The 27,923-nt window shown below is 38.8% G+C and overlaps 2 protein-coding genes and 1 pseudogene across 2 annotated transcripts; 2 read left to right on the top strand and 1 right to left on the bottom strand.

Annotated features, from left to right (window-relative positions):
• Nucleotides 1-6,030: 6,030 nt before the first annotated feature.
• On the bottom strand, nucleotides 6,031-6,148 carry LOC142866402 (uncharacterized; annotated as a pseudogene).
• Nucleotides 6,149-8,445: 2,297 nt separating this feature from the next.
• Nucleotides 8,446-25,639, top strand: LOC142866379 (KRAB domain-containing protein 5-like). Its single transcript, XM_075999750.1, has 5 exons — nucleotides 8,446-8,493; nucleotides 13,401-13,527; nucleotides 14,040-14,135; nucleotides 25,412-25,546; nucleotides 25,611-25,639. The coding sequence occupies exons 1-5, from the start codon at nucleotides 8,491-8,493 to the stop codon at nucleotides 25,637-25,639; spliced, it is 390 nt and encodes a 129-aa protein (XP_075855865.1). The 5' UTR covers nucleotides 8,446-8,490.
• Nucleotides 25,640-25,656: 17 nt separating this feature from the next.
• Nucleotides 25,657-27,208, top strand: LOC142866388 (uncharacterized). Its single transcript, XM_075999756.1, has one exon. The coding sequence runs from the start codon at nucleotides 25,726-25,728 to the stop codon at nucleotides 26,962-26,964; it is 1,239 nt and encodes a 412-aa protein (XP_075855871.1). The 5' UTR covers nucleotides 25,657-25,725; the 3' UTR covers nucleotides 26,965-27,208.
• The last annotated feature ends 715 nt before the right edge of the window (nucleotides 27,209-27,923 follow it).

Genomic DNA, 27,923 nt, shown 5'->3' with positions numbered 1-27,923 from the left:
GAGGCCATGAGAACAAAAACGAGAAGAACTCTCCCAAGAACTGGCCCCCGATTGATGGTGGGTAGTCATTGAAGGGTAAGACTCCTCATGGAGGGGGGCGGCCTAAAACAGGCACAACCGTGGGGGCCAGGAGGAAGCTGCCACCTGGGATTGAGACCAAGAAGCACTTCAGATGGCTGCATTGTTTTATGTTGCCTATCTCAGCCTTGGCTTTTGAGCTCTGTCCGGCACTTGAATTTTAGTAACCATTTTGAGGTCTGAGACCGTGGGATATTGTTCCCTTTTGAAACACCTCCAGAATTGTCTGATATTGCTGCTATGCTCAGATGCTCACATACAAGGAACTAACCATGTGTCTGGAGGGTATAAAAACGAAGCGACCGGTGCATTGGTCACTTGAGTGATTGTCATGTCCATGAGTGTCTGTGTCGTTATTTTGTGTTCTGTGTCATCCCTTGTCCTGTAATTGGGCCACATCGGCTCCACATAAAAGATAAAAAATAATCACGTGTAGAAATGGCACTGATTCTTCATGTGCGAAGAGGACACCTTTTCCCAGGCTACACAATGGACCCTGTTTCAACTTTCAAAGAGGAATTCTGTATTTTTAATTTCCTAATTATATCCAGGTCCTTGGTGTCTCTTTATGTTCATCTCCAGCTACAAGTGCATCTCAGCCCTTCTCCTTCTCTTCTTTTCCTGTGTTATGCCTAACAGCTTTCTCACTGTCCTCTCCACCCCATGTAATTTTGCATAGCACATTGTAGGTTGCAATGGAAAGTTTGAATTTTTTTAATGTGGTGAAAAATTATTTTTAACTGGAGAGTTTGAAAGCATTTACGAGGGCTGTCTGGAAAGTATGCAGCCATGTAATATGAAATACGTGAGAAGAAATGGCTTGATACTTTTGAGACAGCCCACATATAAGTTATAAAAGAAACATTCTGATCATTTTCTTGAGATAAGAATGATGTAGTGTCCATTGACTAGAGGGTTAAAACAGACTGTTAATATTGTCTGCCTTTGTGAAGGAAAAATGTTAGAGTACGAACAGCATTAGTAGTGGGCCTTAACCTATTGTAAATAATGTAAAGACACAGATCAGAATATGGAAAGTTCTTAAGATTCAATGTCTCTTTGAAATAAAATCTTCAGGAGAGTCAATAGTAAATTTGGAATTTAGTGTTTTAATGGAATTATTATATCAGAACTTATGTTTCTATGCAGAATATTCTATATTTGAGTGTATATATTAAATGTTTGACAGTAATTGACATATGTGTATATAAAATTTGGAGTGATCTTTTCCAGATTGATATTGCAATCTTGGGGAATTTCTCACTCACATTATTGCTTTATTTTAATGGGAACAGTTTACCATCCACAGTTTTTCTTCTTATTTCCTTAACTGTAGCCAAATTCTGTTTATTCTCTCTAGAAAAATCTCAGGGATTATGGCAGGTTTTGGATTGAAACATTCCTTAAGTGATTTTACATACAAAATTCATTTTAATGTTAACAGAGTGGCCAAACTTGTAGAAAGAAATTAATCTGCCAACTAAAAATATATACAAACAAAAATTAGCCAGGCAAGGTGGCCGTGCCTGTAGTCCCACCTACTCGGGAGGCTGAGGCAGGAGGATCACTTAATCCCAGGAGTTTTGAGTTGCTATGAGCTAGGCTGATGCCACAGCACTCTACTCCAGGCAACACAATGAGACACTGTCTAAAAAAAAAAAAAAAAACAACTAGATGCAGAAAAAGCATTTGAGAAAATTCAACATCCTTTTATGATAAGAACACTTAACACCTTTTGTACGACTCATGAGTTTTCTCATGTTTTGCATGCCATCTGTTGAAGACCACTCATGAGTTTTCTCATGTTTCACGTGCCATCTGTTATAGACCTTAGATGTCAATACACTGTCTTGTCTGTTAAAGAGAGTAGAGGTGTACTGCCAAATTTGCAAATGAAAACATCAAGAATGAAGAAAGGTGACATGATATTTTCCAGAAAAGGCAATATTCTTCTCCTAGAATGGAAAGACAAGCAATTTTCCAAATGATATCAACAATCCATGACACTTCTGTCTTGATAACTGGAAAAAAAAATAGAAAAATGGGAGAAAATATTGTAAAAACCTACCTGCATCAAGGAATACAATGCCCACATGAAAGGCGTTGACTGTGTGGATCAATTCCTTTCATGTTGTTCCATTCTAAGGAAAATGATGAAATGGACAAAAAAAAAGTAGTACTGTACCTTATAAACTGTGGATTTTTCAATTCATTTAGAGTGTACAACGTCCTCAATCCACAAACAAAAATGAAGCATAAACAGTTTCTGCTATTGGTGGTGAGAGACTGGATAATGGATGACAACAATGAAGGCTCTCCAGAACCAGAGACAAATCTGTCCAGCCCTTCCCCTGGGGGTGCAAGGAGAGCACCTCGTAAAGATCCAAAGGGTTGTCAGGTGATATGAAGCTGCATGAACCTACGTGTATTCCTGCAAGTGGAAAGAAAAAATTTCCTACGAGAGTCTGCAGACTTTGTGCCACCCGCGGAAAAATGAGTGAATCTAGATATTTATGTAAATTCTGTTTGGTCTCTCTTCACAGAGGAAAATGTTTTATGCAGTACCGTACATTATAAAAATACTAGGAATGTTACTTGTTTAATTAGTTGTTTAATTGTTTTTGTAAATAAGAATATTATAATTATTGAAAAACAACACTTAAAGTGCATTATGATCTATACTTACAATGATTTAAAAAATGTGCAGCTTGCACGAAAACGTGCGGTCCCTGGCCTAAGTCTTAGAGATCTCTATGCGGTATGAAATGTGTTTAAGAAAATAGGCATAGACCAGACTTACCCCAAAATTTTACAAGGTATATATGACAAATCCACAGCCAGCATCATACTGAATGGGGAAAAATTGAAAGCATTCCTACTAAGTACTGGAACCAGACAAGGTTGCCCTCTATCACTGCTTCTATTCACCATAGTGCTGGTAGCCCTAGCCAGAGACAAGACAAGAGAAGCATCAGACAAGAAAAGCAAATTATGGATATCCAAATGTGAGCAGAAGAGGTCAAACTATCTCTCTTTGATGATGATATGATCTTATATCTGGAAAACCCCAAAGATTCTGCCATGAGACTGCTGGAGTGGATAAAGAATTTGAGCAAAGTCTCAGGTTACAAAGCCAATGTACAGAAATCAGTAACATTGCTATACACCAACAACAGTCAAACTGAGAACCACATCAAAGACTCAAAACCCTTCATGATAGCAACAAAGAAAATAAAGTACCTAGGAATATATGTAACTAAGAAGGTAAAAGTCCTCTACAGGGAGAACTACAAAACACTGAGGAAGGGAATATCAGAGGATGTAAACAGGTGGAAAACCATACCAAGCTCGTGGGTTGGCAGAATAAACATTGTTAAAATGTCTGTACTACCCAAAGTGATCTACAGATTCAATGAAATCCCTATTAAAATACCAACATCATTTTTCACAAACCTAGAAAACATAATTCTATGCTTCATATGGAAAAAGAGAAGACCCTGTATAGCAAAACCAATCTTAAGTAAAAAGAACAAATTGAGAGGCATCAATTTGCCAGACTTCAAGCTATATCACAAGACTATACTAACTAAAACAACATGGAACTGGCATGAGAACAGAGACATAGATCGATGGAGCAAACTGAGAACCCAGGTATAAAACCATCCTCATATGGCCATCTACACTTTGACAAAGCAGACAAAAACATACACTGGGGGAAAGAATCTTTATGCAATAAATGGTGCTGGGAAAACTAGATGGCAACATGTAGAAGACTGAAACAGGATCTGCACCTTTCACTTCTCACAAAAGTGAACTGATGGTGCATAACAGATTTAAACCTAAGGTGCGTAGTAATTATAAGAATTCTAGAAGAAAATGTTGGAAAAACTGTTATAGACCTTGGTCTGGGCAAAGACTTTATGAAGAAGACCCCCAAAGCAATCACAGCAACAAGAAACATAAAGAAATGGGACAGGATCAAATTAAAGAAGCTTCTACACAGCCATGGAAACTACCACAAGAGAAAACAGACAAGCTACAGAATGGGAGAAAGATATTGACATGCTATACATCCAATAAAGGGCTGATAACTATAATCTATATAACTCAGGAAAATCAGCAAGAAAAAAATCAAAGAACCCTATGAAAAAGTGGGCAAAGAACATGAACAGAAACTTTTCAATAGAAGAGAAACTAATGGCCAGGAAACATATGAAGAAATGCTCAACATCTCTAATTATCAGGGAAATGCAAAGAAAAACCACAATGAGATATCACTTCTCTCCAGTGAGAATGGCCTTTATCAAAAGTCCTCAAACAATCAATGTTGGCTTCGTTGGGGAGAGACAGAAGCACCCATACACTGCCGATGGGACTGCAAACTAATACAACCTCTGTGGAAAGCATTATGAAGATACCTCAAAGAGATACAAGTAGTACTACAATTTAATCCAGCAATTCCATTACTGGGCTTCTTCTCAAAGGAAAAAAAATATTCCATAAAAAAAGACACCTTCACTTGAATGTTTATAGCGGCACAATTCAAAAAGGCAAAGATGAGGGATCAACTCAAGTGCCCACTGAGTGGCCATGGAGACAGGCCCAGAGCCCTTTGCGCTCACTGTGATCTCTGAAGCCCTTCTGTCACTCTGTTCCACCTGGCTCAGCCACAGTTCATGACCAGTGCTGCCCACTTAGGAACCCACACAGTGACCTGAGGAAAGCATCCCAGATATTCAGTGAGAGCCACACTCATCCATAAACCTGGCATCAGGCCCAGCCTCTGGAGACCCAACTGTAAGTGCCTGCCCTAAAGATCAAAGTCATGAAGGAAATCCAGTCTGCCCATGAATAAGACAGGATTCACAACTACCCAAGCTTCTGCTAACAGGCCCATACTAAAGGCAGTCCTCACTACATACCCATCAGCACACTTGTGACCCAGCTACAACCCCTTTTATCTCAAAATCCAGAGAAATTCCCATCCTCCTGGGAACCCAAGAAGGGAACATCTTTACCTACTTAAACTAGCTTATTAAAACTGGAAGAAGTGTTTGCTCCTTTAAATACACAACACCAATGAAAACGTATATTATGACCATATTCAATGCTTCCATTTAACATAGTATTGGAAATCCTAGGCAGAACTGTTAGGCAAGAAAATTTTTTAAAATGTATCCAAAAAGAAAAGAAAATTTAAAAAGTAGAATACATGATGTCATATAAAAGAGAACCATAAATAGTAGGCCAAAAACCTGTTAAATTAAAACACACACTCAGTAAATCTGCAGAGTATTAAATGAACATTAAAATATCAGTGTTTCCCTACACTAACAACAAACTATCAAATAGAATAAGGAATAAAATGACCTGATTTATATTAGCACAAAACAATGACTTTTTTAGCAATAAATTTAACAAAGGAGTTAAAATAGGTTTACATTGAAAAAGATATTGATGAGAAAAATTGAAGATGTCACAAATGTAAAAATATCCTGTGTTAGGGTTTAGGCTTAGTTTAGGGTTTAGAGTTAGGGTAGGCATTAGGGTTGAGTGTTAGGGTTAGGGATTATTGTTTAGGTTCAGTTTAGAGGATAGGGTTGAGTGTTAGGTTTAGAGGTTATTGTTTAGGTTAGGGTAGGGGTTAGTGTTTAGGGTTAGGGGTTAGGGTTAAAGGTTACTGGTTAAGGTTTAGGGTTCGCATAGGTATTAGTGGTTAGTGTTAGGGTTTAGTGCTTAGGGTTACAGTTTAGGGCTATGTGTTCGGGTTACATAAGTGTTACGGTTTAGGTTTAGGGTTAGAGATAGTGTTTATGATATGTGTTAGTGGATGGGGATGGGAGCTGTGGCAACCTCATAGGCTGGGTTGGCCTTCCAACCCTCCCCTATATCAGCTCAATCCTCCTCTACATCACCCCAACTCTCCAAGGCATGCTACAGAAAAGTGGCAAAAGCCTACAGCACCTGGTATTCCCAGGTGGTCTCCCATCCGAGTACTAACCGGCCTTACCCTGCTTAGCTTTCAAGATCAGATCAGATTGGTCACATCCAGGGTGGTATGGTGGTAGATGGTGGTGAGTATTGTTGGATGCCTCAAGAAACCTTGTTGCTAGGCATCCCTGCCAACCCAGTGGCCCATAACCCCCCCTGCCTCCTAGCACTAACCCTGGGTCTCAGTAGTGTCTGCTTGTTCATGTTTGTGACATTACGGCATGAGCAGCAGACTTTGGAACTCAGGCTGATGGCCAGGGCATAGCAGGCAGCAGCTGAGGATGTCAGTTCTGCCTTGAAGCATGAGGTCTGACCTGCCAAGTCTCAAATGGGCAAAGTACTGGCTTCCTGTCTCACCACCAGAGTGCTGCCAGCAGATAGCAATTATAGAAATGGGTATAATTATCTTTATTCAGACAGTCAAGCTGAAAGACAAGACTCTTATTGCCAGGGGGTTGAAGTCCCAGACTTTGATGCATCCCTTCCTGCTCATTTCCTGTGTCTTGTGGGGTTGCTGATGTTCACTGTGGTTGAGGGTGTTGATCTGGTGAGCATGCTGGGAGATTCCACTCCAAAGAGGGACAGAGGGAACTGGCTGCATCTCACCCCTTGTATTAAAGTGGAAGGAATATGTAGGTTTCCACGCAGCAATTCCTGCCAGGTTTGGCAGTACAGTGTAAGCACGCAACAAAAGAGTATACTATAAAGTGAGTTTGAAAAATCAAAATACAATCAGTAACAAATTGAATGGGAAATGTGGAGCCTATATAAACAAAATACAAGAGCATTCTTGAAATATATGAACAAAGACTTAAACACATAGAGAGTTCTATCTTGTTCTTGTAGGGATACAAAATGAATACTATAAAGAGGTCCTTTGTCCTTTGTGCCTTCAACATGGCATTGGATCTCATAATAGATTCTGTCAGCTTTTTAAAACCTAGCAATGATTTTGCAAAAGGCACATGGAAGAACAAGCTTATAAGTATAGCCAAAATTCCAGTGGGAAGCACACAATGAGGTTTTCTTCTCCCATAAGAAGTTAAAACACTTGAAAATAAATGTTCTGTACTTAAAGCAGTGTAGTGTTGATGAAAGTAGACAGATCAGGACAGCAGAAAACCCCCACACCTACCAAAGTGCATCAGAAACATTAAGCAGTAAAATAATACCACCTTTACCAAATCTGAAATGTTAAAATGTTTGTCATTGTACAGTTTCCAATTTTGAATATGATATACGTTATTCATAAATGAAGATAACGTTTATTTTTCCTTTTTTCTGAGACAGAGTCTCACTTTGTGGCCTGGGCTAGAGTGCTGTGGCATCAGCCTCACTCGCAGCAGCCTCCAACATCTGGGCTCAAGGGATCCTCCTGCCTCAGCTTCCTGAGTAGCTGGGAGTACAGGCATTCACCTCTATGCCTGGCTAATTTTTTTGTATGTATTTTTATTTGTCCGACTAATTTCTTTCTATTTTTTTAGTAGAAACAGGGTCTCACTCTTGCTCAGCCTTCCCTTAAACTCCTGTCCTTGAGCAATCCTCCTGCTTCAGCTTCCCAGGGTGCTGGGATGACATGTGTGAGTCACCGCGTCCAACATGGATATAACCTACCACGTTTCCCCAAAAATCAGACAGGATCTTTTATTTTTTTTCCCTCAAGAAGACAACCGAGGGATTATTTTCAGGGTATGTGTTTTTTTTTAAGCACGGTACAACCATCTCCATGGATTCAAATAGAGTGAAGTCGTCTTCTTCTAGAACATCCTCCTCACTCTCCAAACCCCGGATCCCATCCTGAATGTCTTCTGACTCTGTTTCCTTTAGAACCATCCAGAACCCATGTCTCCTGTCTAGCCACAGAGCTTTAAGGGGGCAGATGAGAAGGGCTGCTCTTCCTCTGTCCGCCCCCCAGAGACACGCATGGGTTTTGCAGATGTGCTGCGTAGCCACACCCATCACTAGGGCTGATTTTCGGGGTGGGGCGTCTATGGTGCCTGTGCTTACACATCCTGCAGGTGCTTATTGTATGGGGTCGGCTGACTTTCGAGGAAACACAGTATATACCAGGTTAAATGGGAACATCCTCCGGGAAGCACCAGAGAGAAAGCCCTGGTTGCCGCCATTAGTGGGTGGGATCCCATTATATGTCAGTCAGGGCTCCGAGGGGTGTGGCCTGGAGCTCTACCCAATCAGAAATCTTGGTGCGGGAACTGTCCAATCAGGCACGCAGTCGGAGGGCGAGACTTCCGGGACCTGGCCCGGTCTTTTTCTCCTTCGAGTCCTCCAAGTTCCGGTTTGTCGTCTGTGTGTTCAGTTCTTCTTTGCTTTGCAGAACTCAGGTGACCCTCTGCTTCTGCCGCCCTCTGACCTGTGGATTCATCTGCAGGAAGGATCCCTGGGCACCACGGAAGTGAGAAAATGGTGAGTGTGCATGGCGGCTGTGCTAGGGGGTTTGGAACTCATCAGAACTGGCTGGGGCAGGTCCCCGGTTTCCCGCCGGTCCAGAGTCTGCAGACATGAGGATGCACCAACCCAGCTTTGCCCTCAGGCCATGCGGCTGAGAGCTGGGTTCCTCCGGGTGGTTCCAAGGTGCAGCCCTGTGTCTCCCCTAGCTTGTGCAGGGACTATGGCAGGGTCAACAGGGAAGGATTTCGACTGGGGTGCGGGGTTCATGCGTGGGAGGAGCTGTAGGCCCTGTGGTCCCCATCCCTCCCCTCTGGTGTTAAAATTACTCTAAGGCACCCCTTGAAGACACGATATAGGCCCGGCACAGAGGTTCACGCCTGTCATCTCAGCCCTCTGGGAGGCCCAGGAGGGAGAAGCACTGGAGGTGGGGAGTTTGAGACCAGCCTGAGCAAGAGCGAGACCCTGTGTCTACTAAAAATAGAAAAAAATTAGCTGGAAAATTAAACATGTATGTATATACACACACATATATATATACGTATATATGTATGTATATATATATATATATATATATATATATATATAATATTAGCCAGGTGTGATGGCACATGCCTGTACTCCCAACTACTTGAGAGGCTGAGGCAGGAGGATCGCTTGAGTCCAGGAGTTGGAGGTTGCTGTGAGTGAGGCTGACACCACAGCACTCTAGCCCTGGGTGACAGAGCGAGACTCTGTCTAAAAAAAAAAAAAAAAAAGGACATGATAGAGTTTATTAGACCAAAGAGAGATTTATGGATCAGAGAGCAATCTTCCATGGTTTGTTTCTGGGGTCCACCAGGGGGGCTTGAAGCAAAGACTTTCAGATAGATAAGGACAAAAGACTATTTGTTTTGAGGCCTTAAGTGTATTCCTCTGCATTTAGCAGTTGCTGCACAAGTTACAAGACAGTAAATATAAAGACAATGGAAAAATCCCTGCAAACTACAGTCCACTTTTCCTTTGTCTATCTGTTCCATCTGATTATATTTAGCTTTTATTCTGTACCATTTTCTTTCTTATTTATTTATTTATTTGGAACAGAGTCTTGCTCTGTCACCCAGGCTAGGGTGCCATGGCATCAGCCTAGCTCACAGAAACCTCTACCTCCTGGGCTCAAGCTATCCTCCTGCCTCAGCCTCCCTAGTTGCTGGCACTACAGGCATGGGCCACCGTGCCTGGCCAATTTTTCCTATATAGTTTTAGTGGACCAATTAATTTCTTTCTATTTTAGTAGAGCCGGCGTCTCACTCTTACTCAGGCTGGTCTCGAACTCCTGACCTCGAACGATCCGCCTGCCTCAGCCTCCCAGAGTACTAGTGCTAGGTGAGCCACCATGCCCGGCCTTACATTTTTCTTTTAAAATCATGATAGTTAAAAGAACGAGGTGGGCCAGGTGTGGCAGCTCAGGCCTGTAATCCCAGCACTCTGGGAAGCTGAGGCAGACGGATTGCTGAAGGTCAAGAGTTGAAAACCAGCATGAGCAAGAGTGACCTCGTCTATACTATGAATATAAAGGAATTAATTGGTTAACGAAAAATGTGTATAGAGAAAATTAGCTGAGGATGGTGTGCATGCCTGAGGTCCCAGGTACTCAGGAGGCTGAGTCAGGAGGATCGCTTGATCCCAGGAGTTGGAGGTTGCTGTGAGTGAGGCTGATGCCATAGCACTCTAGCCTGGGTGACAGAGCAAGACACTGTGAGAAAGAAAGAAAGAAAGAAAGAGAGAGAGAGAGAGAGAGAGAGAGAGAGAGAGAGAGAGAGAGAGAGAGAAGGAAGGAAGGAAGGAAGGAAGGAAGGAAGGAAGGAAGGAAGGAAGGAAGGAGAGAAAGAGAGAGAGAAAGAAAGAAAGAAAGAAAGAGAAAGAAAGAAAGAAAGAAAGAAAGAAAGAAAGAAAGAAAGAAAGAAAGAAAGAAAGAAAGAAAGAAAGAAAGAAAAAAAGAAAGAAAGAAAAATAAAAGAAACAGGGTGGGCCCATCACCTAAATTCTGGAAATTATGGGGACTTTAGTATTCACCTCCCAGGGGAGGGAGGGAGGGAGGGAGGGAAGGAAGGAAGCAAGGAAGGAAGGAAGGAAGGAAGGAAGGAAGGAAGGAAGGAAGGAAGGAAGGAAGGAAGGAAGGAAAAATAAAGGAAACAGGGTGGGCCCATCACCTAAATTCTGGAAATTATGGGGACTTTAGTATTCACCTCCCAGGGTATTATGAGAATTAACTCCCAAACTTGGAACTTTCCAGCACTGTAGCACAGTGATCCACCAGTTATGGCGAGTTGTAGAATTATTTTATTATGTGTTACAATGTAGTAATCTGAAATTCACAAAAAAATGCAATGTAATTGAATCATCCCCAAACCATACTCCAACTCCCCAGTGTGGGGGAAAATTGTCTTCCTTGAAAATGGTCCCAGGTACCTGTAATAAGGTTGGGGACCACTGATGCAACATACTTGGGAACACATCCTACATGCTCAGGAAATGTAGCATTAAGGCATGGCTCATGTTGTTTTCGAAATGCAGACTTACTCAGACACCGCCGTTTTCTCTAGCCTCTGTAATCTTTTAATAGAATGCCATGTTTCAGGATGGCAATTGGTGGTCTTCACTTTGGACCAAAAGTATTTTTGTCATAAGAGTGTTGGGTGTGATGCTCTCTATGTGCTGTTCTTGCTGTCTATAGTTGAGTGCTTCTCATAAGTGGGTCTAGGAGAAGCAACGTCAGCATTCACAGGGGACTTTTTCAGGAAGCCAATTCATGGACCCCTTGGATGAATTCCTTGGCTCTAGGATCACATTACTTAGAGTGGACTCCAGATTACCAAATGATTTGTAGGCACATTCTAAGAGATTCTCCCTCCAGGCACCATCACCTGTGCCCTCTCCTACAGAGTGTCCATTGGTCTAGGTGGGACCATGGATGTGATTTTAATGAAGTGCCCACATGGTGCTAAGTTGCAGCTAGGGGAAAATACAAGGGCTCTGAGATATATCCACGAGACTTGAATTCACACATTGTTCCAAAGGAAGGCCACAGGCCCTGCTCTGCTTGTATTTTATAAGGACAGGTCTGTGTGGTCCATATATCCACTCCTGTGCAAAAATTGCTGATGACTGTGGGAGGGAAGGGGAGCTGAGAGTAGGAAAGAAAAGACTCAAATTTTGATATTTACGTAGGAGTTTGACGCTCCTTACTCTCTCTTGTAATAAAGGACAAGGCAGTGTCAATTTTTTCTGCACTTCATGGTCTTTTTGCTCTGGGTGTGGAAGTATCAGGGGGAAGGGTTGTGCTGACACCTTTAGATGCATACTCTCAAGATGCAAGGGTGAATTTTCCAGATAATCTTAACACAGAAGGAATTTCAGAGAAGGAAGCAGACAAAGAAATGGCTGGTTCTCAGGTGAATGTGTCCCAGGTCAGGGGCTGTATTCACTTTTCCTCTCGGAATGTCATGTTCAGACTTTGCAAACTTGAATTTTTCTCCTTTGATTTCTGTACCTAATCTGTTCATCTCAACTGCTTTTTTCCCCTTTTTCTTAAAGATAGTCAAGAATCTCTGAAAAATTCTTTTTGTCTATATACTAGAGCCTTCTTTCCATCCAGGCTTCTTGTAGGCCATCTATAATTGTCACCATACATTTATAACCTCCAATATTAAAAATATTCCCTTTGTAGCTGTTGAACATCTTGGAAGCAGAATCTTGGATGCCCAAGATTACTGTTAGAGATGAGTTCAGTCCCTAGGATATCAGTGAAGACGGGTAACATGTACCATTTAGGTTTTATCTACATGCTCTGTCAGTTCGGTGTAAAATAAGATTAATAGAATACACATTAATTGTTCAGAATATCTCAGAACATTCTGAGAAAAAGAATAATTAGAAGAGATTTCCTCTGTAGGATACTAAAGAAAGACTATTTAAATACATCGTTAGAGATTACAGAACAAAATAGATATCAGTAGCTTGAACTTTGCATAAAACTGATGTTCAGGATTAGATTCAGACTATAATTTACTTTTTTCCTTTGGCTAAAAATATCAAAATATCACAGCAGTGGTGGTATGTCTGTGTGCATTGACACCTGATACTAATTTGTTGTATTATAGTTGACATTAATTTTATTCACTTGGCTAACGTGTTTTCTATCATTTTTCTAGTATTGAGTTAATTATTTTTTTTCTTAATTATTAAATACCTTGGGTAGTTTTACCTAATCATGGGCATAAACCATCACATTTTATCTGGAAGCTCCCATTTTCTTTTTAGATTCTCTTTGCATATAACCTGCTTTGGAAAATAAAGGCTCTCATCTTTCTTTCCTGGTTAGATGTACTGAGATAAAGGTAGGCTCTGCTGCTTTCCAATTGTTTGAAAAATATTCCCTTTTGGCCAGAAGTGTTGATGTCACTGCTGAGCTTGTTAGAAATTCAGCAACTCAACTTCGCCCCAGATATTTGAAATGAAAATCTATTTTAATAGGATTTATAGTTCATTGTTGTACATATTGAAATCTTTGTAACACTGAAGAAGTATTAATACCATGTAATTGAACATGACTTTTCTATCTGAAAAATATACATGACTTGTGCTGTATGATATAAATATAGTACTCAAAAATATAAATGCCTGTGTCGGTAACTTGAATTTTATACCTTATCTGTCAAAAAACTATAATATCTACACGAGTTTTGTGGACCTTATGTCATTGTCTCTCCCCAGAGTCAGATAACACATTAGAGAATATTTCTGTGTTAAAAATTGTCGTTTTGAATAATTCCAGTTACTCATATGAGTCAGAACCATTTCTCTTTAATCTGTTATTTCACCAACAGTGAAATCTCCACATGACCACTTGGTAAATATGTGTTTCATTTTGTTTTGTTTTTCAGGGACTGTTGACATTCAGGGATGTGGCCATAGAATTCTCTCTGGAGGAGTGGGCATGTCTTGACAATGCTCAGCGGAATTTCTATAGGGATGTGATGTTAGAGAACTACAGAAATTTGGTGTTTGTGGGTAAAGATAATCTCAATACATAATTTTTATTCCCCACTAAGAATTTTATATTCTACTTATGCAGAATTTTTCTGGGATTTTCTGCTTTGCATGAGTGAAGTTCAGATGTTTGTTTCCAAGGAAAAATTGAAATTTCTTGGTATAGGAAAGAAAATCTTCAATCTTTTTTATCTTGACATTAATCTTTCTCTTTCTTGAACTGATCAGTATCTTTCACTCTTCGTTAGTGATAATTCCAAAAATTTGGTGGCATAAGATTTTGTTGCTCACAGTTTACAATCCAATTTCCACCACCAATATTTGATTCCACAAGTATTGGGTAATGGAGCTAAGGACCCCCAAATTTTAAGTACTTTCTAAATATTATAAAGTATCTGTCAGGCATTAGTGTTTTGGGATTAATTTTGTTTTAGGGTCTTCTGTACTGTTCCCGTTTCTCTACTGAGCACAGTACACCATTGGTAATGGAAGAATCTCAAAAATGTCATGTCACTTTTCTTCAAATAAAACAGGTCTTGTTGCCTCTAAGCCAGACCTGATCACCTGTCTGGAGCAAAGAACAGAGCCCTGGAAAGTGAAGACAAATGAGACAGTCGCCAAACACCCAGGTAGGTGGCAGTGAATGAAGCAGGTGACGGACAGGAGAGAGGTCCAAAGGTCAAGAAGAAAGCCAGACCTTGAAAAGTGGTCTGCAAAACTCTGCTTCCATGGTTCTGGCAAGCCTGAGTTTCCTTATCTTAATCTTTGATACAGGCTTCCCTGTCCCTTACCGTTAAATTATCTAAGGACTTTATTTCTCTTCAGTGTAGTTAATTTAAGGTTAGAGTGAGAACAAAAGCCCTGCTCATGGTTTATAAGGGACTGCAGGTACTGACTGCTTTCCATTCCATTGCAGACATGGAAATATGTGTGTATATTTAATAAAATCTATGGTAAAGAATTTTTTTTTTTGAGACAGAGTGTCACTCTGTCAACCTGAGTAGAGTGCAATGGCATCTCGGAAGCTCACTGCAGCCTCAAAGTCTTGGGCTCAAGTGATCCTCCTGCCTCAGCCTCCCAAGTAGCTAGAACTATAGGCATGTTCCACAGTCTCTGGCTAATTTTTCTATTTTCAGTAGAGACGGGGTCTTGCTCTTGCTCAGACTGTTCTTGAACTCCTGAGCTCAAGCGATCCTGCCCCCTTGGCCTCCCAGAGTGCTAGGATTACAGGTGTGAGGCATCACACCTGTCTACAAACCATTTTTTAATTTCTCTGCATTTATTGCATCACGTCTGAAATGTGTGAGTGTCGTGGTGATATTGGTATTTGGGACAGAAATCCCAGGATGACCACAAGCAGATGTCGTATGTTTTCTGCTTTATGATTTGTTATCCTTTGTGAAAGGATTAAATGTTGTTTCTACAGAAATTCATACTTATTATCAGAACACTTAGTATCGCCCTAAATCCAGGGAAATACACTGTTATTTTACTTCAAAATTGTGTTTTTACTGTGAATATTGTGAATTTAAATGTGTTTCTACAGAAATTCATACTTATTATCAGAACACTTAGTATCTCCCTAAATCTAGGGTAATATATTGTTATTTTACTTCAAAATTGTGTTTTTATTGTGAATATTGTGAATTTAAATGTGTTTCTATAGAAATTCTTACTTATTATGAGAACACTTAGCATTTTTATTGTTACTTCATTTCAAAATTGTGTTTTTATTGTGAACTCTGATTAATGATTTAACTCTATGTGCCCAAATTTCTCACTTTTAATATAGTTTAATGTATCTACTCCCTACATTTCTTAAAAATGTTTGGGGCTCTTAGAACAGTGCTGAACGTGCATTAAACTTCTGGTTTGTACTTTTACTCACTCTGATTCTATCATTTTCTCTTCTTTAGTCTGATGCTTACTGGGGCTGTGTCATTCACAGGTTTATATGTGTGTATATATGTGTTTGTGTGTGTCATGAATTTTCTTCACAAATAAGAATAGCGTAACTAATTATTATGGATAATGTAAGGATTTGATGTGTTTATATGTTTTGAAATGATTAACATAACCAAGTTAGTGAAAATATATATGACCTCACAGTTACTTATTCTTTTTTGTATGTGTTGTCAGAATACTTATGGTCTATACTCAGCAAATTTTCAGATGCAAAACATTATTATCTATAGACACCATGGTGTAGATTAGGTCTATGACACTTTTGGATCTTGTAACTTAATGTTTGTGCCCTTGAAAAACATCTATGCTTTTTTTTTGAGACAGAGTCTCCCTTTGTTGCCCAGGCTAGATTGAGTGACTTGGCATCAGCCCAGCTCACAGCAACCTCAATCTCCTGGGCTCAAGCAATCCTCCTGCCTCAGCCTCCCAAGTAGCTGGGACCACAGTCATGCACCACCATGCCTGGCTAATTTTTTGTATATATATTTTTAGTTGGTTTATTAGTTACTTTTGATTTTTTTAGTAGAGTTGGGATCTCGCTCAGGCAGGTTTCAAACTCCTGACCTCAAGCAATCCACCCACCTCGGCCTCCCAGAATGCCAGGATTACAGGCGTGATCCACCGCACCCGGCCTAGGGTAGTTTCCTTGACGTCAGTTTATTGTGTGTTTGATTTCACCTAGGTATTATAATTTTATATGACATTACAACTCTCTGCATACACTTTAAGTCAATATGTGGTTCAATGAAAACAGGCGTCCTCAAACTACGGCCCGCGGGCCATGTGTGGGTGTTTTTGCCCATTTTTTTTTTTTATTTCAAAATAAGATATGTGCAGTGTGCATAGCAATTTGTTCATAGTTTTTTTAAAACTATAGTCCTGCCCTCCAATAGTCTGAGGGACAGTGAACTGGTCCCCTGTTTTTTTTTATTAATTAATTAATTTAACTAATTTATTTTGTTTTAGCATATTATGGTGGTACAATTGGTAAGGTTACGTATACAGCCCACGCCCTGTCTCCCCCCTCAAATCAGAGCCTAAAGCGTGACCATCCCCAAAACGTTGCACATCTCACTCATTGTGTTTGTATATGCCCATCCCGTCTTCCCCCCTTCCATCTGCCCGACACCCGATAAATGTTATTCCTATATGTCCACTGAATTGTTGATCCGTTAATACCAATTTGCTGGTGAGTACCTGTGGTGCTTCCTTTCCCATTCTTGAGTTACTTCACTTAGTAGAATGGGTTTCAGCTCAACCCAGGATAATACAAGAGGTGCTATATCACCATTGTTTCTTAAAGCTGAGTAGTACTCCATGGTATACATATACCGCCATTTTATTAATCCACTCATGAATTGGTTGTTTCCACAACTTTGCAATTGTGAATTGTGCTGCTATAAACATTCGAGTGCAGGTGTCTTTTTTCATAAAGTGACTTTTGATCTTTTGGGTAGATGCCCAGTAGTGGAATTGCTGGATCAAATGGTAAATCTACTTGTATCACTTTGAGGTATCTCCATATTGCTTTCCACAGAGGTTGAACTAGTTTGCAGTCCCACCAGCAGTGTAGGAGTGTTCCTCTCTCTCTGCATCCATGCCAGCATTTATTTTTGGGGGACTTTTTGATAAAGGCCATTCTCACTGGAGTTAAGTGATATCTCATTGTGGTTTTGATTTGCATTTCCCTGATAATTAGAGGTGTTGAGCATTTTTTCATATGTTTGTTGGCCATTATTCTGTCTACTTTTGAGAATTTTCTGTTCATGTCCTTTGCCCATTTTTTGATAGGGTTGTTTGATTTTTTTTCTTGCTGATTTTCCTGAGTTGTAAATAGATTCTATTTATCAGCCCTTTATTGGATGTGTAGCTTGCTAAATTTTTCTCCCATTCTGTGGGTTGTCTGTTTGCTCTCTTGACAGTTTATTTGGCTGTGCAGAAGCTTTTTACTTTGATCAGGTCCCATTTATTTATTTTTGTTGCTGCTGTGATTGTCTTTGGAGTCTTCTTCATAAATTCTTTGCCTAGGCCAATGTCTAGAAGAGTATTTCCAATGTTTTCCTGTAGAATTCCAATAGTTTCATACCTAATGATGAACTCTGTTACCCAGCGTGAGTTGATTTTTGTGAGAGGTGAAAGGTGTGGGTCCTGTTTCAGTCTTCTACATGTGTCTATCCAGTTTTCCCAGCACCAGTTATTGAATAAGAATTCTTTTCCCCAATGTATGTTTTTGTCTGCTTTGTCAAAGATTAATTGGCTATATGAGGATGGTTTTATATCTGGGTTCTTTGTTCTGTTGCACTGGTGAATGTCTCTGTTCTTGTGCCAATACCATGCTCTTTTAATGACTATAGCCTTGTAGTGTAATTTGAAATCTGGTAAATTGATACCTCCTATTTTGTTTTTATTGCCTAGGATTGATTTTGCTATACGGGATCTTCTCTGGTTCCATACAAAACGTAAAACTATTTTTTCTATATCTGTGAAAAATGATGATGATGTTTTAATAGGGATTGCATTGGCTCTCTAGGTCACTTTGGGTAGTATTGACATTTTAACAATGTTGATTCTGCCAACCCATGAGCATGGTATTTTCTTCTTTCTACCTGTTTACATCCTCTGCTATTTCTTTCTTCAGTGTTTCATCGTTCTCCCTGTAGAGGTCTTTTACCTCCTTAGTTAAATATATTCCAAGGTACTTCATTTTCTTTGTTGCTATTTGGAATGGAATTGAGTCTTTGATTTGGTTCTCACTTGTACTGTTGTTGGCGTATATGAATGCCTCTGATTTCTGTGTATTGATTTTTTTATCCTAAGACTTTACCAAATTCTTTTATCAGTTCAAGGAGTCTTTTGGTTGAATCCTTGGGGTTTTCTATGTATAATATCATGTCATCAGCAAAGAATGAGAGTTTGATCTCTTCTGCTTCCATTTGGACGCCCTTAATTCTGCTTTCTTATCTGATTGCTGTATCGAGGAATTCCAGCACTATGTTGAAAAGGAGTGGAGATAGTGGGCATCCTTGTCTTGTTCCAGTTATAAGTGGGAATGCTTTCAATTTTTCTCCATTCATTGTGATATTGCCTGTGGGTTTGTCATATATGGCTTGTATCATTTTTAGGTAAGCCTATGCCTATTTTGGTGAGCGTTCTTATCATAAAAGTGTGTGGAATTTTGTCAAATGCTTTTTCTGCATTTATTGAAGGATCATGTCGTCTTTGTTTTTGCTTTTTTTTTACATGGTGAATTACATTTATAGATTTGCGTATGTTGAGCCATCCCTGCATCCCTGGGATGAAGCCCACTTTCTTGTGATGGATTACTTTCTTGACAAGCACCTGGATTACATTGGCTAGGATTTTGTTGAGAATTTTTGTGTCTATATTCATAACGGATATTGGTCTGCAGTTTTCTTTTTGTTGCGTCTTTCCTGGTATTTGTATCAGAGTTATGTTCACTTCATAAAATGTGTTGAGGAGGATTCCATCCTTCTTGATCTTGTGAAATAATTTTTGCAGGATAGGCACCAATTCTTCTTTGTAGGTGTGGTAAAATTTGGCTGTGAAATCATCTGGTCTAGGACTTCTCTTTTTAGGAAGGTTTTTTTTATTGCTGTTTCCATTTCAGTACTTGATATTGGTCTGTTCAGGAATTCTATTTCTTCCTGGTTGAGCCTAGGGAGGCTGTGTGTTTCTAAGAAATTGTCCATTTCCTCCACATTTTCCAGTTTGTGTGCATAGAGGTTTTTGTAGTATTCATAAATGATATCTTGTATCTCCATGGCATCAGTTGTAATTTCTCCTTTATTCCTGATGGAGTTTATTAGAGATTTTTCTTTTCTGCTTTTGGTTTGTCTAGCCAAAGGTGTGTCAATTTTGTTTATTTTTTCAAAGAACCAACTTTTTGGGTTTTTTTCCATATAGCTTCCCTATTGTCAATTTCGTTTAGTTCTGATTTGATCTAATGATTTCACTTCTTCTGCTGATTTTGGGGTCGGTCTGTTCCTTTTTCAGCTCTTTGATACGATGCATTAGGTTATCTGTTTGTGATCTTTTTGACTTTTGAATATAGGCATTTATGGAAATAAACTTTCATCTCAGGACTACCCTAGCTGTGTCCCACAGGTTTTGGTAACTTGTGTCTCCTTTGTCATTTAGTTCAAAGAATCCTTTGATTTCCATCTTGATTTCCCGGTTTATGAAGTGATCATTGAGCAGAAGGTTGTTTAGTTTCCATGACTTTGTGTAGAAATGAGAACTCCTGTGAGGATTGATTTCTACATTTTTTCCATTGTGGTCTGAAAAAATACATGGTATAATTTCTATTTTTTTAAATTGTGGGAGACATGTTTTGTGTCCTAGGATATGGTCACTCTTAGAGAATGGCCTATGAGCTGATGAGAAGAGTGTATATTCTGTGGTTTTGGGGTAGAATGTCCTGTAAATGTCAGTCACGACCATTTGTTCTAGAGTTCTGTTTTAGTCAATTATTTCTCTGTTGATTTTCTGTTTGGAGGATCTGTCCTGTGCTGTCAGTGGGGTGTCAAAGTCTCCGACTATTATGGTGTTGTTGTTTATCCATTTGTTTGGATCAAGTAGAGTTTGCTTTATGAATCTGGGTGCACCAAGGTTGGGTGTATATATATTTAGAGCTGTTATGTCTTCTTGTTGACCTGTACCCTTCAACATTATATAGTGACCTTCTTTCTCTTTTATTACTTTTGTTGAGTTAAAAATAAGTTTTCTGTAATTAGCACCACCACGCCAGCTTTCTTTTGGCTTTTGTTTGCTTGAAATATTGTTCTCCACCCCTTTACCTTTAATCTAACTGCATCCTTGCAGGTTAGATGTGTTTCCTGAATGCAGCAGATACTTGGCTTGTATTTTTTGATCCATTTGGCCAGCCTATGTCTCTTGAGTGGGGAGTTCAAGCTATTTACATTTATTGAGATGACTAATGGGTGGGGGCAGATTTCTGTTCATTATATTGGGTTGAACTTGGTTCCTTTGTTTCCTCTCTTGAGCCATTGTGGTATCTGGGCTTTGGTCTTTAGCTTTGAGTAGATTTACATTCGTGAGTGTTTATTGTGCTGATCCGTGGGTAACACTGTTTTGAGTACTTCTTAAAGGGCTGGTTTTGTCTTGGTGAATTCCCTCAGACTTTGCTTATCTGAGAATGTCTTGATTTCTCCTTCATATACAAAACTTACTTTTACAGGGAATAAGATTCTAGGCTGGGCATTATTCTGTTTCAGAAGAGTGAGAATGGTACCCCAGTCTCTCCTTGCTTGTAAAGTTTCAGAAGAGAAGTCTGGAGTTATTTGGATCACTTTTCCTTTGTATTTTACTTGCTTCTTTCATCTTACAGCTCATAGAAGGGCCTCTGTAGTTGATATTTTGGTCGGTCTGATGACTGCATGTTGTGACGTCTTCCTGTTTGCATTGAATCTCCCAGGGGTCCTCAGAGCTTCTTGAACTTGTATCTGAAGATTTTTAGAAAGGCCTGGGAAATTTTCCTCTATTATATCTTCTAATAGCTTTTCCAACCCTTGAGTGTTGTCTTCGTCCCCTTCTAGTAACCCTGTGACCCTCACATTAGGTTTCTTCACATAATCTCACATCTCTCCTAGGCTTTACTCTTTTGTTTTGTTTCTCTGTTCTATGTCTGTAACTGGTTTATTTACTTAGAAGGTGTCATCTTCAATCTCTGAAATTTCCTTCTGTTTGTTCTACCCTGTTCTTGAGGCTTTCCACTGTGTTTCATAGTTCTCTGAATTGATTCTTCATTTACAGGTGTTTCGTTAGATTTTTCTTCAGTGTTTCTATTTCTTTAGTGAGTTTTTGTTCCCAGTCCTGGAGTCTTTTTGTGTTTTCTTTGTGTTGGTTGTCCCAATGTTCTAGCAAGTCATTGAATTTTCTTACAATCCACATTGGAAATTCTTTTTTTGTCATTTTAGAGGTCTGATTTTGATTATTGCCCATATCTAAGGGTCCGGTGCTCCTCTTTGGGGGTGTGCTTTCCGTTTTGTTCCTCACATTTCCAGAGTTCCTCCACTAATTTCTTCCCATCTGGATCAGTTGTTGCTTCTTGCCTTTAGGTTTTTGTTTGGATACTGACACACCTTGTTTAGTCTCTGAGCCAGTAGGTGGTTTCTGTGGGTGAGATTCAACCACACCGTGTATGATGGATCAGTAGGTGCCATGAAGAGGGTGTGCAGGGTGTCCTCCCTGTCAGCAGGTGGTGCTTGCTTGGAGGAGCAGGCTATACTGTTGTTTTTGGGTGTTGTATCCAGCTCTTGTTCCAATAGAAAGGCACTCCAGTGCCTCAGGTGGTGGGTCGGTCCCTGGGACTTCTGGATGTATCCTCATTCTCCCCCTCAGTGGGGACTGATCTTGGAGTGAGTCTGGGCAGAGCTGGGTTGGGTCAGTCTGCCCTCAGGCACCACCAATGCCATCAACAGGGGTCAAAGTTCTGTTCTCTGCTTCCTGTAAAAGCTGTCAGGGAGGGGCACTCTGGGCTGATGTCGGCAGGTCTCTCCTACCACTGGGGAGCCCACCAGCAGTCTGAGATGCAAGGGAGGGGAAAGTTAACAGTTCAACCTACCCTTGCCGCTGGTCTTTAGGCTACTCAGGAGGTCTCTGCTTCCAGTTCTCCTCCACAACCTCCTCCCATGGGGTCTCTGGTAGTCTCCGGTACCCCTCCTTCCAACCCTCGCCGGCTGTATACTTGTCTGCTTGCTTCTTTCTCTTATTTTTCAGAGTCTGTCTTTTCTGCAGAGACAGTCTGCCTGGCAGTGTTTCTCATCCACCATCTTGCTGATCCCCAAAATTCTAAATGAAGAACTACCGTTTGATCCAGCAATCCCACAATCTGGAATCTACCCAATGTAAAAACGTCATCTTAAAATAAAGATATCTTGACTTGAATGTTTATGGCCTAAAGATTTACAATTGCAAAGATGGGGAAACAACCTCGGTACTTACTAATACATATATATAAATATATGTATAAATACATATAAAAATTAGTGTATGTATACAATGGAGTACTGCTGAGTCTCAAAAAATCAGTGGTTAAATAACGCTTGTATTATCCTGGATTGTGTTGGAGCCCATTCTTTGAATTAAAGTATCACAAAAATGGAAAAGCAAGCACCACGCATACTCATTATCATATTGTTGCCAATTGATCAACACCTACGTTAACAAATGGAAATAAAATTCAGCAGGTATTGGGCAGTAGGAAGTGGGTGTAGGCATTGGGAAAATTGACTCCTAATGGATGTGGTGCACACAATCTATGCATGGGCACAGTTGTAGTCCAATCAGTCAGTGCAAAAGCAATATATGTAATCTAAATGATTTACTCCCATAATATTTCTAAATTAAGAAAAAGAAACAGTTTTGTCAAATGTAAGAAAGTTTTGAAAAACTTCATAACTGTGTATCTCCTTCAGATATAATTTTTATTTTAATTATTGTAAAACCACAAACATGACAACCTGATTTACATTTAATTATTCACATCAGTCTCTTTAAATATATGTCCATCATTATGCAATATATCTCTAGAATATATGTATTGTGTGAAACTAAAATTTAATACACGTGAGAAAACTACCCATTTCCCCCCCTTGCCTAAGTGCTGATAAACTCCATTACATTTTCTGTTTCTCAGGGTGTAACTGGTTTAGAAATATCATACAAGTATAATCATAAAACATCTGATTTATTGTAACTGACATTTCATTAAGCATAATGTCATCAAGGTTTATCTCTACTGTGGACATTATTAGATTATCTGGGTTTTTAAACCTGAGAACTAATCTATTATTTCCAAATTTCTACTTGTATTTGTCCTTTTGTTTAGTAAGGACAGTTTGGGTTGCTTGCATCTACCAGCTTTTGTCAATAATGGTGAAAAAATATATGGGTTTGAAGATACCTCTTTAGTTTACAACATATGCAAGTGTTTATATTTGTGTTTCTCTCTGATTCATTCATGCAAGAGTCTGTCTTTCTGCCAGTGTAAAACTTCATTGACCACTGTAGGATTTTTTTTTAATATGGGGAACTGTGGGTACCTATAGCACTCTTTTTCTTTTTGATGATTGTTCAGATCTTTGCAGTCTCTTGAGATTTCATATTATTTTGGGGATTGCTGTTTCTATTTTTGAAACAAAATAAAATTGAGACTTTGAAAGGAATTGCATTTAACGTGTAGATCACTTTGGACATCTTCACAACATCAGGTCTTCTTCCCTTGAACAAGAACATGTTCAAGAGTGTGTTGTTTATCTTCATATATTTGTGAGTTTTCCTGTGTTTCTTGTGTTATTTATTTACAATTTCATTCAATTCTGGTCAAAATTTAAAGTGTGTGTAAAATTTCAATTTTCTAAAATGGGTTACGACTTGTTTTGTGGCTGAAAAGGTAGTTTTTTAGGAAGAATGATATATGAGCTATCAAGATTGTATATTCTACTATTATTCTATAGAGTGTTCTCTGTGAATCTGTGAGGAGTCATTGCTCTAGAGTGTTTTCTAATCTTCTGTTTTCTTATTAATAATTTGACTGGCTTTATTATTATTGAAAGTGGAATATCAAAGTATCCTATTATTTTGCAGTTCATATCTTCAATTATGTCAATGCTTTTTTTTACATATCTTTGAGAAACTTGATGTGAGGTAAAAATAGATGTCATATATATGTATTATTTTCATAGGTTCTCAGTGAATGACCTCTTTTTATAGTAAATGTCCTTATTTGTCTCTTGTGGCAGTTTTGACTTAAAGTATATTTTATAAACCATAACATTTTCACTTCAAATGTAATGTGCTGAATATAATTTTGAATTCCACTGCTCTTATATGCTTAAGGTTTTCATGGTATATCTTATGTCCTGCCAGTGTTAGTATATTGTTTTCACCAGGCATGAAGTCAAGTCTCTTTAGAGAGATTATAGTTGGGCTATTTAATCCCTTTATTTAACTTTGTCTTCTGACCAGAGATACTAGTACATAAATATTTCCATAATTTACTCAAAGGGAAGGGCTTACAATTACCCTAATGTTAATTATTTTATATACCTATTGTCACTATTTTTTCTTTCTTTCCTCTCCATTTGTCCTGCATTGTGCCTCACTGATTTTTAATGACATATCTTTTTTCTTTGCTCATCTTCCTTTGTGTATTTCTAAGAACATTTTCCTGATGTTCACTATGAGAATTTCCTAAAATGTTTTGAAGTCACAACATATGTTAAACTAGTAACTACTTCACTTCAGTTGCATACAAAATTTTTAACCTTTACATTTGCCCCCAACTTTACAATATCGATGTCAGTACTTATGTATTTTCATATTGTATAAAAATTAACATGCAGTAATGATGGCTTTTATTTTCTCTTTCAAATTTTATAGCATAATTAAATGCTTTTACACTATGATTATAATACTGCAGAATTGTATTTTTGATATGTGAATATCTTTCCTTGAGGGTGAGGTAGTTGTCATGGAAGATAGAAGCCAGCCTTTGGAAAGGCCATCAAAAAAGAGATCTGTGGACACATGTGTCAATAGTTATATTCTCTTTTCACAGGGAATCCAAGAGATGGGATTTTACTACTAAAGTGATGGCTCTATATCAGAGGGGAGGAAGGGCTTTGGTGGGTAAATGTCACAAGCTTTCCTTCCACTTCCATATGGTTGTTGATGTTATTCTCAACTAGGGTGTTATGAATTCATAGCCGTTATGATTTCTCAAAAAGTCATGTTTGCAAGTATATTTTTAAGGTCATACCTCTGATGGAAGTGAGATCATGGTATTCTGTTGTGCTTTCTTGCTAATGTGCTTGGTATAGTCATATATATTCAAATTGTGAAGTATATTCACTTGAGTCTAGTTAGTGAGATATTTTGTTATTTTTCTTTCTTTCAGAACTGTCTTCCCATTGCACCCAAGACCTATTGCCAGGGCAGAGCATAAAAGATTCATCTCAGAAATCAATAATGAGACTATATGGAACCTGTAGCCCTGAAAATGTACACTTAAGAAAAGCCAGGGAGTGTGTGGGTGAGTGTAAGAGGCAGAAAGTATGTTACAATGGTCTTACCCAGTGTTTGTCCAATACCCATAGGAAAAAGGTCAAATGTTATAAATGCATAAAAGTCGTTACCAAATCTTCAAATCTCAATATACATAAGATAGAACATACTGGTGAGAAAAGATTCAAATGTAATGAATTTGGCAAGATGATAAACCACAGCTCAGAACCTTCTGGACATAGGAAAATTCATACCGGAGAGAAACCTTACAAGTGTGAAGAATGTGGAAAAGACTTTAAGTGTTCCTCCAAACTTACTATACATAAGAGAATTCACACTGGAGAGAAACCCTACCAATGTGAAGAATGTGGGAAGGCCTTTACCCAGCTTGATGGAGTCAATCGACATAAAAAAATTCATAGAGGAGAGAAACCATACAAATGTGAGGAATGTGGCAAAGCCTTTATCAGGCTAAGTGACCTCACTGGACATAAAAGAATTCATAGAGGAGAGAAACCATACAAATGTGAGGAATGTGGGAAAGCCTTTACCTGGCTCAACAAGCTCACTCAACATAAAATAATTCACACTGGAGAGAAACCATACAAATGTGAGAAATGTGGCAAAGCCTTTATCTGGCTAAGTAACCTCACTGTGCATAAAAGAATTCATACTGGAGAGAAACCATACAAATGTGATGAATGTGGGAAAGCCTTTACCTGGTACACACACTTTACTCAACATAAAAGAATTCATACTGGAGAGAAACCATACAAATGTGAGGAATGTGGCAAAACCTTTATCTGGCTTAAAGACCTCACTGGACATAAAAGAATTCACACTGGAGAGAAACCATACAAATGTGAGGAATGTGGGAAAGCCTTTACCTGGTGCACACAGCTTAATGAACATAAAATAATTCATAGCGGAGAGAAACCTTACAAATGTGAAGAATGTGGCAAAGCCTTTACCAGGTGCACATACCTTACTCTACATAAAAGAATTCATACAGGAGAGAAACCCTACAAATGTGAGGAATGTGGCAAAGCCTTTATCTGGCTTAATGACCTCACTGGACATAAAAGAATTCACACTGGAGAGAAACCATACAAATGTGAGGAATGTGGGAAAGCCTTTACCTGGTGCACACAGCTTAATGAACATAAAATAATTCACAGCGGAGAGAAACCTTACAAATGTGAAGAATGTGGCAAAACCTTTACCAGGTGCGTATACCTTACTCAACATAAAAGAATTCATACAGGAGAGAAACCCTACAAATGTGAGGAATGTGGCAAAGCCTTTACCTGGTGCACACACCTTACTCAACATAAAAGAATTCACACAGGAGAGAAACCCTACAAATGTGAGGAATGTGGCAAACGCTTTACCCAGTTCTCAACCCTTACTCAACATAAAAGAATTCATACTAGAGGGAAACCCTAAACATGTGTAGAATGTGGCAAAGCCTTTATTCGCCTCAGAGACCTCACTCTACATAAATGAATCCATACAGGAGAGAAACCATACAAATGTGAGGAATGTGGCAAAGCATTTTCCCAGTGCTCACCCCTTAATCTACATAAAAGAATTCATATCAGAGAAAAATTCTACAAATATGAAAATTGTGGCAAAGTCTTTAATAACTGCTCACATCTTATTCCACATCAAAGAAATCATACTAGATAAAAACGAGATAATATAATGAGTATGTAAGTGCTTTACCAAAGTATTAGCCTTAAAATGCACAACAGTACTTATACTTAAAGTAAAAAAAATAATGTAGACTGCTGAGAATACCTTTAGTTATAACAGAGATCTTACTGGACATGGGAGAACTTACACTGAAAGAAATGCTCCAATATCTTCTCAAATATTGCTCAACATCACCAAAATTTTAAGAGATAGAAATCCTACAAATATAATGAATGTGAAAAAATATTTATGCAAAAGATATACCTTTAAGAAAAACAAACAATTGCTACTTAAAACTACCTTAATACATTTCAGAATGCAATTACTGAAGAATCAAGTCAAAACATATATCAGAGGACTCACAGTGCAATACACTAAAGCACTAACACGTTCACACATTTTTTTAAACCAGATTGTTGATTATAGAGAACAACCCAGTTAAAATAGTTGATTTATTTGTATGTCAGCTTTAAAAAAGACAGAGATTTTGTGAGAGTTATAATTACATGTAAAATATACTTTGTGGTCAGGATTTGGTGAAAATGTAATAAAGTATATATTTTTTTGCTATTTTTCACAAGCAAATACTGATATTATTCAACTTTAAATACAATTGATGGTATGCTTTCATTCTTAGCATGTATGTGAATGTGTGTGGTTAATGATAGCTGCATCACATCTTTGTTAGAAGTCTTTCTGTATTAAGTAGG

This window comes from Microcebus murinus, unplaced genomic scaffold (assembly GCF_040939455.1).
Source record: "Microcebus murinus isolate Inina unplaced genomic scaffold, M.murinus_Inina_mat1.0 scaf004_hap2_Mmur4.0, whole genome shotgun sequence".
Taxonomy (NCBI): Eukaryota; Metazoa; Chordata; class Mammalia; order Primates; family Cheirogaleidae; genus Microcebus; species Microcebus murinus.
Note: the sequence above shows the minus strand (reverse complement) of the source record. Positions and strands in the feature narration are given on the sequence as shown.